Source organism: Rissa tridactyla, chromosome 7 (genome assembly GCF_028500815.1).
Source record: "Rissa tridactyla isolate bRisTri1 chromosome 7, bRisTri1.patW.cur.20221130, whole genome shotgun sequence".
NCBI lineage: Eukaryota > Metazoa > Chordata > Aves > Charadriiformes > Laridae > Rissa > Rissa tridactyla.
In genome coordinates, this window is record NC_071472.1 from 54012558 (window position 1) to 54028615 (window position 16058).

General features: G+C 38.1%; 1 protein-coding gene across 11 annotated transcripts in view; it reads right to left on the bottom strand.

The window, feature by feature from the left end:
- Positions 1-981: 981 nt before the first annotated feature.
- Positions 982-16058, bottom strand: part of TPST1 (tyrosylprotein sulfotransferase 1) — a 41333-nt gene continuing 26256 nt past the window's right edge. For 8 of the 11 annotated variants that reach the window (XM_054209407.1, XM_054209399.1, XM_054209401.1 and 5 more), the window contains 4 exons: positions 15519-15717; positions 5929-5979; positions 4113-4188; positions 3000-3047 (listed from right to left, as the gene is read on the bottom strand). In XM_054209407.1, the coding sequence (XP_054065382.1) occupies positions 4144-4188; positions 5929-5979; positions 15519-15717 (295 nt within the window). In that variant the 3' untranslated portion in view covers positions 3000-3047; positions 4113-4143. Of the gene's footprint in view, positions 1552-2999; positions 3048-4112; positions 4189-5928; positions 5980-15518; positions 15718-16058 lie in introns of those variants that run through there. The other 3 variants (XM_054209402.1, XM_054209409.1, XM_054209408.1) reach the window with 3 other exon arrangements.

Here is a 16058-nt window from a genome sequence, read left to right on the forward strand (position 1 = left end):
ACTGTCCCCTCACGGGGAGCGCTGCTGCGCCGCTCACACAGCCACGGCCGGGCCTTGGTTTGGGGTTTTTTTCCTCGTTTTTGCTCATCCGTGAGGGAAAACATCCCGTAACCCGTCGATTAATTACCGCTGCCGGTACCTCGCTGCCCTCCACCGGGGCCGGTCCCGGGACAAGGCGGCCCGTCCCGGGGGAAGGCGAGGGGCGGCACCGCCCGCCGCCGGCACTAGGGGATGCTGCGGGCCCGCTTTTGCCAGCAACGGTATTCTCATGGTCGGTAAGAAATGGGTAAATCGGTACCAAACTGTGAAATTAACTTATTTTCCTGAACGCACTTAAGCGCCTGCGTTCACTGTTGGTTTTACAAATACACGTTAATGATTCTGTGATCTCAAAATGGAGTTGTAACAACAAAAGAAACAGAAGTAAACCAAAACTGTTTCAAATCCTAAAAGGCAGACTTTGTAGAAGCACAAGCATTTTGGAAAGTGGATTTCTTATCTTAAAAAAATAAGAGATTTCTTTTCTGGAAGAATTTATTTCTTCTCTTAAAACTGGTGGAGAAAGCTGAGGGCACCTTCAGTATGCCAAGAACCACTGAAGTGATAAAAAAAAAAAGACAAAAACCATCCCAAAAATCCCTTACTTGAATAATCATGTTCCACTGACTGACAGATGCTCAAAGCTTTAGGATACAAGTTTTCTGGCAGTGTCCAGAAGCAGTTTCACCTTTTTTGCTTTTGAGGGACAAATTCAGTAGGCTAAAAATTACCTACTTTTTGCTGCATTAAACAAATCTCACATTACTCTTTTCTACCTCTCAGTAGGATACTCTTACTTTTTCCTCACCACCCAGCTCTTAGAAACAAGCAAAATGCATTCAACTGCAAATTTCAAAGAGAGATCCAAACCCAGGCCATTAGGTCGTACCTTCCATCAATACTTTGAATTATTTAAATCTTAACTGAGCCAACACATTAATAATAATAATAATAATAAATCACATTTAAAGCATTTATTTTGAAAAATAAAATACAAAAGATCATTGAATTGTAATTGTACATGTAATTTATCAACTTTTTTTTTAAATAAAAGATATTTAACAATTTCCACATGTGAATAAAACAAACAACTGTTCCACCAAAAATCTTTTAGGACAAGCACAGACCACTCTTTTGAAAGCTTCATACATTTAAAACCAAACTGCTATAGGAAAAAAAAATCTTTGAAGATGGAGTTTTGTAATTAAGACAGAATAGCAATTTTGGAGACAGGCATTGCTTTGCGCTTTTTAAAACCTTAAAAAAAATACTTGTGCGAATGTAATACAATTCTACATTAACATCAGTGATTTTTTGCTTTTGCGGTTTTTTTGTTTTTGTTTTTAAACAGGTTTACATGCGCTCACAACAGCAAAATTTTGAACAAAAACAGTATGAAAGAAATGGGGGAGAAGATTCTGAAAAAAGCAGGCCATGAGCAGTACACCTCACTGATCTCAGCAGGACAGTCCTTGTAAGATCGTTTCCATCGAAAAGGCAGCAGTCTTTTTTCTAAAGAAAAAGAAAAATTAAGTTATGTTTGAGCTTTCAGTGTAACGTTCTGGTTTTATCCTTGACAACGTCTTATAAATACATATTTGTAAATGCACAAATACATCTTGTAAATGCATAATTAATCTTATCTCAGTAGGTGAAAAGTCACTGCCAAGACTAACCACAGCCCTGAAAACTTCCTGTAAGGAATGTGGCTGCTTTTTCTGTCGTTTATCATTAGAGTTACTTCTTGGAGCATATTTAGATGTAAGAAAAAAATACCTCTGAATTTCCACTTACATTCAGAATCCTGGTGGAAGTGGGCTGCATTTACATGCTGGAAGTGTCTCTTTCATTACAATGTACCAGTGATAGTTACTGCTGGGAAGTTAACAGTTTGGTTTCTCAGAAACTGGACAGCAGCTTTAGACAGAAATATTGTAGCTTTAAATACGTTTTTCCAAGAGCTAAGTGGCAACATGAAGTAGATGTTTTAGTCGTTTTAACACTGACTACATGAAAAGATTATGGTTTCTCTATCGATTTCAGAATAAAGGCCGGCAATTAACCTTTTGAAAACCTTTATATCCATTATTTCTAATTGCTATGATGCTTTCTGGCTATATTTAGGGCTATAGAGCGTGCTATATTTATGGCCACTTAATAAATATCTAGAGCGAGTGTATTTGTATGTGGCATGTGGCTTTTGGCTATATTTAAACTGGATGCATTTTGCCATCTTTTGTTGTCAAGCTAGAACATTTGATAACGCGGTTCGCAAGAAAAAAAATCCTGGAATAATACAGTAAATCGTGCACCGTTCATTTGTTAACTAGTCCGGAATTTACTGAGTTCCCTGCACAATCTTGCCATTGTTCATTCAACAACTAAAATGCAGTTTATTGAAAATACTGGCTATGGAACATATTAAAAGCAAATTCTACAAATCAGCTCGTCTTTAGCAGTTTCCTCTATCTAGAAAGGGCAATTGACTTAAAAAACAAAAGACAAAGGCGATTAAGAGTCATCTTTAAAGCTTCGCTGTTTTGTTACAATGAGGACCTGAATCTGTTGTGCAAATATGCCGTAGTACTGAAACACACACAAATATGAAAACGAACAAGAAACTCTGCTAAAGAATGCCAGGATGAGTAGTGGTAGTTTTATGTGTTCCTTTCTATTTCAAGCTCTAAAATAGTGCTGACAATCCAATAGCATAGCAAATACAGCAAACTCTGATGAGCCATGTAGAGCTGCACTGTGAGTCTTAAAGCACGTGAAGCTATGCCTTTGTAGCTCTTACCACTAGGATTGACCTCAATGTGATTTTTACCAATTCTGAATCAAGATCTGTATCATCATATTTTTATTACCCGACATCTCACATGGAGTTACGTAAGTTTAAAAAAAAGACCTTAACTAAACCAAGAAGAGCAAGTGAGCAGGACCGCACGCTCTTTTATTACCTTCTGTGCAAGAAATATCCATTGTATCTTCTATTCCATAGGTTCAGTCTGTCAAGTAAATAATTAAAATGAAATTAGCTATTTTACATTAGAGGAAAAGATACCATTATCAGCACCAGTGTTTGTACTCAAAACCATCTAGCTGTATACTTACATTATGTTAATTTCATCTTTAGCATAATACTAAAGGAGAACACTATCAGCATCAATTTCAACTCCAGCATCAGTTTTTATGGTTTAAGCAATATTCTCTTACTATTTCACAAAGCTTATTTTTGTTTTTTAGATGATCTTTCTTTACTTTGGATAAGTCTGCTCAGAGTTTGGCAAATAATGTAATCATACCGTGCTAACTGTATAAATCCACCTCCTGAAATTTAGCAGTCTCATTTGAAACCTCCCTGTCTGTCGTATGGATTGAAAGAGGACATTTACTAGAAATAGGGGACCAAGTTCTTTTGATGTATCACAAGATAATTGGAATATACAGATGGCATAATTTAACTAACAGATACTGTAGGCAATCAAGGATCATTTGTTAGATAAATGCAGATCAAGGATAATTTATTTTGCTAGCACACTGTCTATACAGTGTGTCAAACTTTAAAGACAGCTCATCTCCCTGCATTTTCCAGAATTCCTTATCAGCACTATTTAATTTCCTTCCATTCTGACACACTCTATGCCTGCAGCCATATATGCTGCAACTGTATCTGTATGGTTGTAGATAATCGTGAAATAACCACAGTAATTGCATTTGAAAGCATTAGAAGTAACTACAGCACACTTTCTCCATACAATTTGCTGACAAGAACTTTTAAGCAGCACACATTTCAAGAGTTGTCTTGCCGCTAAGCTGCAGAGACATTTTGGCCAGCAGTTGAGAGTGAACAATGCTGTGAGCAACAGCACACGTAGCTGCGTGATGCCAGGTTCTTAATGGTTTTCTATTAGCTGAGCACAACTCGCAAAGCATGAGCACTAACTGTTCCAAGGGTGAGAGCAGGCAAACATCCAGTAAGAGAGCAAAGCCCACATTAGAGATCACAGAGATTTATCAGAAAGGTTTGGTGTTCACAGCAAAAAGTTATATTCTGAAAACACGAAACAGACACTACGGCTATTTGACTTTACTGATCCATGTTCATTTTATCTTGCCACGAGACTTCCTTTCTACTGTCTTCTTTGGCTGGAACAAAAGAAACCAGTTTTCCTTTTTAATCAATTAATTTTCGTTTGAATGAATGGAATAAGTCAAAATGCTTTGTTTGCATGTGGCAGATTCTCCCGTGTATTCCTCAACCTCTGTATCTAACAAAGTCACAATCACAGAGCCCTTTCCTACTGTTGGGGATACAAAGCCAAGAAAGCTTGTGCCCATTAGTTGTGTTTTTCTTCTTCTAAAAGTAAAGACACTGCAAATTATTTTACTTTTGATAGGCTACTTACACCCTAAATAAACTTCTGTACTGTATGTATCATTAAGGACGGGGAATTGAGTAGAAATCTAAAACAATGCAAGCAGAGATACACAATTCTGGAGGCAGTGGTCCCTAAAAATGCTTTCTCTCCAAATTCTGCAACGCTTTGCTCCTGCGTGTGCAGGAAGAATTGAAAAACCCCAAGTATTTTTCTAGCTCACTTTACTTGAACACACCCTGAGACAGTAACAGCGATGAGCCACTTCTTGTTTTTCTATCAAAGCACAACGTAGAGAGCACTTTAAATGAAATTTAGACATTTACCATCAATTATACGGCCTCCAACACTGGTATTTTTTATGGAGCCTAGTTGACCAGCTCTTACCCAAGAAAAGAAAAACAACTGCTACACGTTCTACTGATTTTATAGAAAATATTTAACTTAAGCAATAAAATACAAATATTTTTGTTATTTCTCTGATAAAGGTGAATTATTTGCTGCTTGTCTAGAGCATGTGCTCTGATTTTTCATTGGTAGATTAGCAGATCTTCAATCTGCAAGGCTATGGGAGGGAGAATTAATTTCACTACACATTGGAAAGGAAAAAAATACCCACCCCCCCCCCCCACAGAGAGGAGCCCTTCAAGCTGCTGACAGGGAGCACTCCAAAGGCAGCTCCATGGGACGAGTCCATCTTGTCTGCTCCGTTTCCTTCAACGGACACAGAAGAGCTGCCCAGCAGGAAGGGATGGCGTCTCCCAAACTGAGCTCCCAACAGGCTAGTGGTTTCAGCCCAAACCCTTCTCATCATGTCTACATGGGGAAGGGACGTGAGGTTGGAAGCACACCTCACTCACATATGGGGGCAAGGTACCAAGACATCCTGAGACCCCCACGATAAAGATTTTGCTTTTTCAACTGCTATTGCAAAGGTTAGGTCCCTTAGGGAGCTGATGACAATTAATAGAATTTGAAGGGTATCAGATTATGATTTCTCAGTAAAATCTGGAATTCAATAGCTCACTCGATTATTAAATCAACACACCAACACTATCTATGGCTGAACTGGTTTTGTTTGTTTTGTCTGACACAGTACTATTTCTTTCTAAAAATACCTCATTACTTATCTCTGCTGTCTGTACTGTACTTGCTTTAAATCTTTCCGTGCAAGGCAACGAAGGATAAAGCTTCTCTACAAGTAACAAACTTTGCAGTTTGGGCAACACAAAGAGAGCCAACTTTCTTTGAGTTTCACAGCAACATTCAGTCAGCTCAGGTTTACAAGCACCATACTATTAACACTGGAGTTACACGTGCACTCAAAAGAGGCTTGGGACTGCTGCATCACTGGTGATCCAATCTCACAGACAAGCTATTCTTTTATCTCGTCAGCTGTTCTCTTATGATCTAACAGAAAATCAAATTTACGAAGAAGTGGTTTATAAAGACTGGTTGCATACTAACTTGCCGCAACACCCGCAAAAAGAAAACTAATCCAGTACTGTACCTGGGGCACTTCTTTAAGAAAGTCAGGAAGCTGAAATTCACCTTTGTAGACCTGGAAAAACAAAAAACAATATATTGCTCATTTCTATCTTATAGTTAAGAAACTTGACAAATGTCACAATGCAACATCTTCTGATGCGTCAGAGTACTCATTATGTACAAAATACATACCATTCACACAAACAGAAGTATCACACTTGAACAACTGATCCCATCTTACTATGCTGTCAGAGGAAAGTTCTGTTTTGTCCTAGTTCATCGAGACAATGCGCCTACAGTCAAAGTGTGAAAATGCTAACTTAGGCTTCCGTGTTGTTAAAATGGTCAACACAAGAGCGTCAGCATCTCCTTCTACCCTGTTTTACACATATCTATCCCTTTATTCTACATATCTAGCTGGTGTAATTTCCAGGTAACAGGAAAGTTTGTACGTTTGCTTTAATCCTTAAAGATACACAGATACCATTATAATACGTGCAGATATACTACTAGCAATTTTCCCCAAGTACGCTGTGTCAGACCTTGACTCACTTAGCAAACACGCTGCATGAGATCAGACACCCAACTCCTTCCCCCACAGGCTGGATGTAACCACACACCTAAAATCACCAGCTCCTGGAGGGAGAACACAGGGTTGGATAAGGCTTAAGATCTCCTTTCTTATTTTCACACCACTTAGGCATTAATTTGCTTTTCATTTACAGAAACGTAAAAAAAAAAATCAAAATTCTAAAAAATTCAGTGGGATAATCCTTTCTTATTTGGACTAGATGATTGTTGTGGGTCCCTTTGAACTGGAATAGCCTATTCTATACTATTAATAGCTTTATACACACATACAGAAGAGCTCCACTTAATAGTAGGGCTGTCACAAAGTTAGTCAGCATCTCTTATGATAATGAATTTCTACAACTGCAGCCCCATTACCAGCCTGAATTCATGAGACTTTGTCATTGCTGCGATTTCCAATTTTTCAGAATTAATATTATGCTCTAAAACAGCACTGTTTGGAGAAAGAGCAAGCAATAAATATCCTCAAACATACCAACAGCCACACCAAACGAGTGTTTCCACTATCTGCCAATTAGGAAATAAATTGGCAACATACTGTCTTCCCTCTAGAGAATACTATTTAGAAGCTGTTTGCTTCTGAGATTAAACTGGAATACATTCCAAAGCGGGGGGAGAGATTCTGTTTTGGTTTGTTTTTTTTTTTTCTTCTCCAAAAAAGAAGTATACTTGGGAGTTTTACTGTCCTTTCTACTGGAACCAAAAGGACCAAACACCCTAATGTCATTAGTTCTTTGTAGTCTTGTGTAGCTGTAATCATATAAAAATTAAAAGCCACAAACCTACTTCGAAAAATTCTATAAAGCCATGGAGCTCAAACAGGTCTACTTTAAAGCCTCGCTCGGAGTTGCACTCCCTGGTTTGCAAATTGCGTCAAAGGAAGAAGATTCAGGAAGTCAAGGGATGCTTATTAACAATATCCATTTTCTCCGCTTTCCTATGAATAGATGCCCAGAAAATAAAGACGTACTCATTTAGTTGATAGACTGCAGTGGCCCAGGACTGCAGCTGAGGCAGCTCAGAGTTTCCTGTCCCTAAGATGCCTCACCCCACCACAGCCCCGCAGCGTTAAACCGTGACTCATGTGGGGTGGACTTAGGAGCTGGCAGTTCTCATCACTCGTTATCACCAGGCTAAACATATCCAAACAACAAGGCTTCACTAAGTCCCAACATGAGACTAGGAATTGTTACGTGCATACACTGGAGAACTCTGTGCCTTCCGATATTCCATGCTTTAGATAAAATAGAAAGGCTGATTCAAAAGGATAGGCACAGCTCTCGTTTATATTCAGCCAGGGGGTACTGTCATTTCCATGGAAACCTTAATGAAAGCCACACTGGCCAAAAATTCAGTGTGTGGCTTACTGGAGCCTAGATATACTATAAATATTTATAAATGAAGGAGAGTATTTCATATTTGCAGCTTTTGCCCAAGCCATTAAAATGCAGTCTGCGTTCTAGAGAGCAGAAATGGAAGTTACAAATCAACAATATTATCACATCAAAAAGTGCTACAGAACGACCTAGGCAAGGTTCACAAGAAAAACCAGGATCTTTTAGTAGACTTGTGCTGATGCTGGGAGAAATAGACAGGCTTCACCTTTTCTGGCAAACCACTACAGTCATCATCTGGCAATTCTTAAAAACAGTTAATACGGATGATGATGGTACATTGTGACTCATTCAGAACCAGAGTGACCAAACCCACGCTTGTCTCTTTGGAAGCCACCCCCTTTCCTTCTCCTTCAATTACGACTTGGTCTAATTTTTATATTATATATCTGTATGTACGTACGCTCTAAAAACTTTATCATTGTAATGCCCTTTGTAGGAACAGCATTTACTCCTAATAAGCATTTAATAGTGGGTAGTCAAGGGTATTCATCCATCAGCGATATTAAGAAAAATAATGACACTAATGTCATAGCCTGGAAAGATAAGAAAATGTTTCAGGGGCATTTGATATTACATTCACATGAATATCACAATTTACACATCACAATTTACAAAGGCAAATCTAACCAGTGACAAGCCCAAGACGATTAGTTTTAATACCTAAGCGTGCCTAATTTTGGTTCAGAACTGACATTATCTAGAATGCGGGTTTTGTCAAGATTGAGACTGCACAGAAACTGGTTCAAAGTAGTTCCAAAAACAGTAAGTGGTCCCTTTTGAATCCAAACCCAGGGATCAACTACAATCCAGAAATTCTAAGAACAATGCCTCCATCTGCAGCCAAAGAAATTAAGAGGTTTCAGATTCAAAATTCTTTTCTGACCAATTTCTAAGTCTAAAACACATTATTCAGAGAATGGCAGAAGCAGGACATTGGAATGATTTCCAGTCTAGCAAGAATTCAATAAAATTGAGCAGAAATGGTGTTTACCATTTCTAAGGGAATTATTTTGCAAGTCCAAATGGATTTCCAAAGGGGAGGGGGGGATCTGAAGCCTGTGTCAGTTTGTTGTTCAGTGTTGGCAGTATTCGAGCTGTTCTATTAAAAAAAAACAAAACACATTCTTATGGTCTAACTAAATGTGCATTATTCTCAACACAAGATCAGAAAACAAGTTTCATATCCAGTTGTTTGAGAAAACCCTGAGAAGTACACAAGAAAAATTTAAGAACAGAAGCGTAACTCAGAAGTGTAACCTACAATTCATCTTCATAGAAGATTAAAGCACTCATTTTCACCCACTTTCAAGCCTGGTTTAGAAAGAGTCACATTCTATTTGGTCAGTTCCAATACACAGAGATAATAGGTCTTTTTGTCAAAAAGTTAGCCTGAAATTAAGTGTACTTGGGCTTGGCAGATTTTCAAAACATCAAAGTTGCAGAGTGCAAGGCTACTGATGTTTCATTGTCAAAGAAAAAAAAAAGGAACACTGGCAAAAACAGAACAGAGCCCCGTTCTCAAAAAAGTCCTTTATTGCACAGTACATGGAGGTACCCTCATCTTGCTCTTTCGCTTTCCTTAACTTTTAAGGTAGCTTACAAGGCTCACACAGTTCTTCACCTCTTGGTTGGAACTGCCAAGAAAGGGGACATCTGAGATGTAAATATTTACCCAGGAGGAACAACACCGAGAGCAAGATTTTAGACAGGCCTATGAACGTCTGCCAAAAAAGCAGCTTGCAACCATACCCAGTTTTGCATTTGTTTGTTAGTAATTCTGTACACCTTACTAATCACATATATGCATAGTTGGTTTAAAAAAAAAAAAAGGTATCAGCACCTCTGGAGGAAAACAATGCAGCTGGGAATCCACATGCTAGAAGAAACGCTCACTAAAGAGGGTATTAAACAAATTTAAAGGACACTGAGAAAGTCTGTGCTGCTTGTGGTCACAAGACAGATGAAATAAAAGCCCCAATTTTTGTTTTAAGCATCAGCGAAAACACTCCCAAAGCCAAATGCCTTTATGCTTAAGTTAAGCAGTGTAAGGAGAGATGCACGACCTTGAGCAGTGCGTCATTACTGCATACCTCCACAATTACACATCTTTGACAGCACAAGTAATTATGCTCATGCATTAGTATAAATATACTTTGCACCCTTTATCATAGATTGTTTCTGTCTTTAAAATCTCGAAGTCTTGAAATCATGATTGTCGTAGACATCTTGAGTCTTAACAACAGGAGACATTTCCCCACAATTTAAACCAGGCACCAAACAGGAGTTAATAGAACTGTTTTTTTTCCTCTAAATGTTATTGCAGAAAATACCATCAACAGAACATAAACCAGAGATAGATAACAGTTTTCGGAAGTGATTAGAAGAAGCCACATGTATTTGAACAGTCATGATGAAAACCATAGCTTTTTCTATAGAGTTCTGTACACTTCCGTCTCTCAGTCTCTCCGGGGCAAAGAACTTAACTTCATGAAGAAGTTAAAAGAAATTACTGGAATATGTATTCCAAGCATATAAATTCATTTAGTGGGAATTATGTGCCAAAGAAAATCTGATGTAATATGTTACAGATGTGAGAGGAAACCACTTCGCCAATCATAACAATAAACCAGTTTCTACTGGGCATAAGTCAGTCTTGCAGTTCCAAGCTGTCCTCCACTACTGCTATATTCTGGCAAACTGCTGACACACACTTTTACACAACCTCACAATATTGATAAGGACATACCAGACACTCTTCTAACATGGAGTGATTCCACTTTTGTAATTTATTATATAGCGATTGGGCTACCAGTTGAGATAGCTTAATTATTTGCATTTTCTGGATCATTTGCAGATGAAAACTCCTTTTAGTTACAGGATGTTATTTTCCTTAATGTTCAAAAAAGTAGTCAGTCACGTTTCTGTAAGGAAGGACCCTTGCAATTGTTATAGTAAAATGACCAGACCAGCAGCCCTACAAGAAAAACCACAAGATAGCACAATTCTGCAGTCACTGAATAACTAAAGGTCGCCTCTCGAGGAGGTCACATGCAGAGAGATCTGCTGAATAGCGCAATGCTATTCAGACCTTGTTCTCTCTGCTCTGCATTCTTTAACCGAGACAAGATAGTGTCATAAAAAATAATATTGTCATAAAAGATAATATTGTCAGGCCCAAGATAAAATAGATAAAGTTAATGGCTTTGTTATTGAAAACATCAGAAAAATCTGTTAACTTGTGTTAGATTTGTATTTCACCAGTGCAAATACTGTCAGAGATGTCTTATTTTGTAACACCACATAGCAATTGGAGACCAACAGAAGAAGAGATGAAGTTAACTTCACACTCTGTTACCTCCTAAAACAAAACCAGAACTAAGATGACAAACAAAGCGGAAACACTGGTTGCATCTCATTATTTTTTTTGCTGTATTACAGGAGCATGGAAAACCAACCTAACCATTTTGGTGTCCTAGGCAGCTAACATCAAAGCGGAAAATCCAAATGTAGCAGAGCGCATTGTTTTCCTTGCATTATCTACAAGCACATACGAATTCTAAATCCAGCACTATACCCTAGCATTTTGTGTCCAGACTGAAGAAAAAAAAAAAAAACAAACATTTAACCTGTACATCTGGCAAGTCACCGGCAGGGGGGACGGAAAAGGAGAAAAGAGGGGAAAAAAAGAAAAACAAGAACAGGTCTGAACTGCTTAGAAAGCATAGGGGAAGCTAATATTTTGCAATAGCCATTCCTTTCCATTTTTCTCCAGTACTAGCCCTTATTTCAGACATGCTTACACTGTTGGTTCTTACCTTCAGGACTAACAGCAGCAGCTTTGAAATTGCTGAACAGTATTTCCACTGTGAAGTCTAATTTGTAGTCTTTTCCAAGAAGTGACAGATTTTGCTCAGTGCAGTTAGTGCAGTGTAGTATAAATGCAGTTCTACAAGCAGCACTTAAGCACATTTTAGAACAAAGACATCGTGCTGTTTAAAGTTTGGAATCTTTCTAAATTATCTTCTACAACTGGGCAATACACGGACTTCTAGTCATAAAATACCGACCTGTCTGCGTTCAAAAGAGGCTTTCTAGCTACAAGCACATTTTGCATCCTGACCAATTTTCATATTTTCACTCCACTTATGATTTTGTATGTACAGTATAAAAATGCTTTCAATCATACAAAACAAGGACTCTCCATAACAACAAGAACTGATTTGTTTGTTTTTTAATGTTGTCCGATAGCAATGAACTAGATGACAGAGTGTTGTTCCATCTTTAGGTGGAGCCAGAATCTCCCCTGCCAGTAATTTCGGTGGTGTTGGGCTTCCACCCTGTTGTTGCAACTTCCACAATCAATTTAAGCCAGCATTACATAACCCCCAAGGAACCAAACAACTCCCCCCCCTCAAAACCACACCAAAAAAAAGGAAAAAAAAAAAAAAGTAAAATCACTCCTTCCCCCTTACTATTGCTTTCTGTTTGCCAGTTGGGGAAGTTCCTTCATCTGAAGTTTTAGCTCACGCCATTTTAAATGGACTAAGAAACTGTGACAGTATTGGAGTAGAAAATGTCAGGTAATTCAACATTATTTCAAGTTAGTCTCTCTAAGGGGTTACTATACTAACACAATGCAGTTCCGCTTTAGCAGCCTAAACTTGATCTGTTTTCAATTAATAAAATTCAAGTTCTGTGTTAAGTTTGAAGTTCTCAGAGACCACAAACATAAATATAATAGAACAGCTTCCAAACACAAAGTGAAGCAATAAACAGCTACATAAAAGATTTATATATATTCTTATTATGTACTGGAGAGTAACTTTGGAAAGATTTTATTTGGACAGCTTCATCTCCAACAATATACCCAGTACAAAACTCTGAAAGACTACCCCAGGTGAAGGAATTTGAAAAGAGAGCAAGAACAAAAGCAGTGCTACAGTAATTTACAAATTCACTAGCTAAGAAGAGGCAACAACACACTAAACTTGCCGAGTGCCAGTTCCTAAAAGCCGGAAAAGTCTAGCTCAATATATTTTTTTTTTTTTAAATTTTTTTTTTTAAATTCCCTCTTGTCCAAGCTGCAGCAGCAAGAAAGAAGTTAGCATACGTTCATGGAAGATAAGGGGAAACCCAAAGGGCAGCAGATGCTATATCCCTGATGGGCAAAACTAACATATCACAGTTCCCGCTCTCTCCCTCCTTCCCCCCACTACTTTTCCAAAACACCTTAAAGTGTTTCAAAATATCTGTCCCCCATCTCTAAATAAAAACACAATAAAGCTGTGGGGAAAACAAAACAAAGCGTTTTTTCAAAAGTGAGTCAGCTCCCACTGATCACCAACCAGCACATCAGTTATTTCAAAACTTCCTTGGTTTAAGGCCAAGCTCAGTGCCCCCTGTTTTGGCAATTTACTGGGCAAAATGCATGCTGGCAGGAAGCCTAGCACTTGGAGAGACATGAGCCTGCTGCCCCAGGAATTAGGTAACCTGAGCAGCAAACTGGCGTGGAAGTTGGGAAGCCTTAAATCTTGAAAGCCTAGGAAGTCAGGACATCAACGTTTCCATAGTCACAGAGAAAGACAGAGGACCCAACGGTCTGAGCAGGGATTTGCTGGCAACCAGCCGGGAAGAAACGAAGCAAAGCGTCTGGGGAGGAATTAAATCATCCAAATGCAAACTCCAACACCGATTTGAGCCATCATTTGAAACGACAAGACATTTTGAAAGCCTCACGTTTTTCCATTTTCAAAAGGAATATTGTAAATTTTGAAGATTAGCCATCTTTAATCCTTTTGATTTTTTGGGTTTTAGTCTTAATTCAGGACATCTCCCTCATTTTACCTATACAAACCATATATGCAAAAGTAATTTTGTTCAAGAACAAGTGACTAGGAATATATATACGGGGTACTACATAAAAAATAAAATTAAAATGCTATCTTGGGCTGCAAGTAAAACTATTAAATTAAAATAGCAGTCAAAGTATTAACAAGCATTCCACATGCTTGCAATATTTGCATCATCTATTATAACAGTAACTTCCAGTTTTTCACAGCTGTTTTTAAAATTAATAAACTAATTATGCTTCAAAGCAAACTTGTGAAAAAGCCTCAATACACTTTAGTCTTTTAAATTAGGCTTTGATTTTTTTTTTTTTTAAGGTATGCTTGTGGCTTTGTTTATTACCTGAATTTCTCTCTCACATCTTGATCTGAAATAGATTTCAAGAATTCATCCAAGAGTAAGTGACCAAAATCCACACAATTTTTACAACTCGGACTGAGCTTGACATGAAAAGGTAGTGGGCTCAGAAAGGTTACCACACTGTAAAAACTTGTTTAAATTGTATCAGTAAGAGATAACCAACCTTAAATTGTTGCACTACAATACAAATTTGGATCTGAGTCACTGTTTTATGGAATGGTGCATGAGGATTTTGTTTTCAAGGTTCTGTGACGCAGTATTGAACACTTATTTTTTTTTTAAAGGGGTTGAATTGAGTGCAAAATAGTTTGTTTGGAAGCCTTTTAAAACAGTAAGTGCCAGGAAAGCTATAAAATGCTAACCACTACCCCACCAGAAAAGGTGGGTTATCTTTTCCATGATGAGCTAGCAACCATTAAATAGTCAACCTGCCATCCTTTAATACATCGGTCAACTGTTTAATGAAAGTCTCCCAGAGAGTGCTTCTAAAAAGAAATAATGCAAAAATATTTAGAGACTTCACAAAATTGATTTTTTTTTCCATTAGTATCTAGCCCATCAGCATACCAAACAGGTTTTGGTTGTGGTTTTTTGTTTTGTTTTGGTTTTTTTGTCCGTTTTTTGTTTTGTTTTTTTAATATCAGAAAGCTAGTAGAAGACAGTCCTTTTAAATGGTTTAAATCAATTTTTCCACTGATTGCTTTACTGCAGCAGCAAAGTCACCTTCTTTTAATAAACAGCAGCAAAGAGTTAATTATTCTTATTTCAAACAATGGTAATGAGTTTTTCAATGGATACCTCCAGGGATAAACAGCTGTATAGCCTAACTACTCAAATTCCAACAACATTAAATTCAGACTAAAATCCTTAAGTTTAGGTTAATCAGCACCAGACCTTCCTCCATCTTCTGTTTGTTCTACAAAGGACAGCAAAGAATTGGAAAAATCTGACAGTTTGATCATCTTGGGCCATTTTCCATGGGTCACTTTTCAAATTCTACCAAGCATTTGGGGTGTAATTTTGTGACAGAGCTTCTGCCAACCCTCATGTATAAAAAGCTGGGCTCATCCATCAAGTCTGATGCCCAGATGAGAAAGCTAGTTTCTTCCCACTACTAACTAGTTCCCCAACTATCTGGATGATTCTCAAGAGGCTCAGCTATGCACACCAAAGAACACAGCTCAAGCCTGGGGTTGGGGTAAAGGAAGACGAACCAAATTGAAGACAAACAGCAGGAGCCAGACTTTCAGTGCCCAAGGTCCCACAGTCTTCCTCCCCTCACAGCATGGAAAACATATTGCTAAGTATCAGAAGGCATCTGAAACAGACTTTAAAAAAACCAAACAAAACACAAGACACTTCTGCTTTATAGCTCACATCCATGTGGTCAATAATTAAACACCCAAAAATGCCTTACCCTCCTCGTGTTTTCCACAACTTTTTGATCTGGCTTTCCGTAGTTTGGCGGATTGGCATATGGATCATAGCCCAGTTTTGCTAGCATGGGTGCAATTACAGGCATATCTTGCAAAACATCAGCAGGTATCTTCCCAACCCACTTTGACAGTGCTTCCACATTGACTGGCTTGATTACTTGGTCGGTAGATCTTTCAACCCTGTAGAGGGAGAAAGAAAGGTTATATTTTGCCCGCCAACAAATACTTGCTTCTTCACTAGTATTAAGACCTTTAGCTTGTTTTGTTTGGGGTTGTGTTTTTTTTTTTTCCCCCCTTCCTCTACTTTCCCTCTGAAATTTTGATGTTTCTACAGAGCTGATGGGAAGTGAAGTTTTACTACATAAGGCTAAAACAAGAATAACTAGCATAACATTCATGCATGCTTTCTGGTCTGGGCTTCCACACAGAACATACTGAAGCAAGTTCTTCACATAAAGACGGCAGTGAAAGCCAAAGAACAATGAAATGAAATGTGAAATGCATGCACACACCTACCTAAA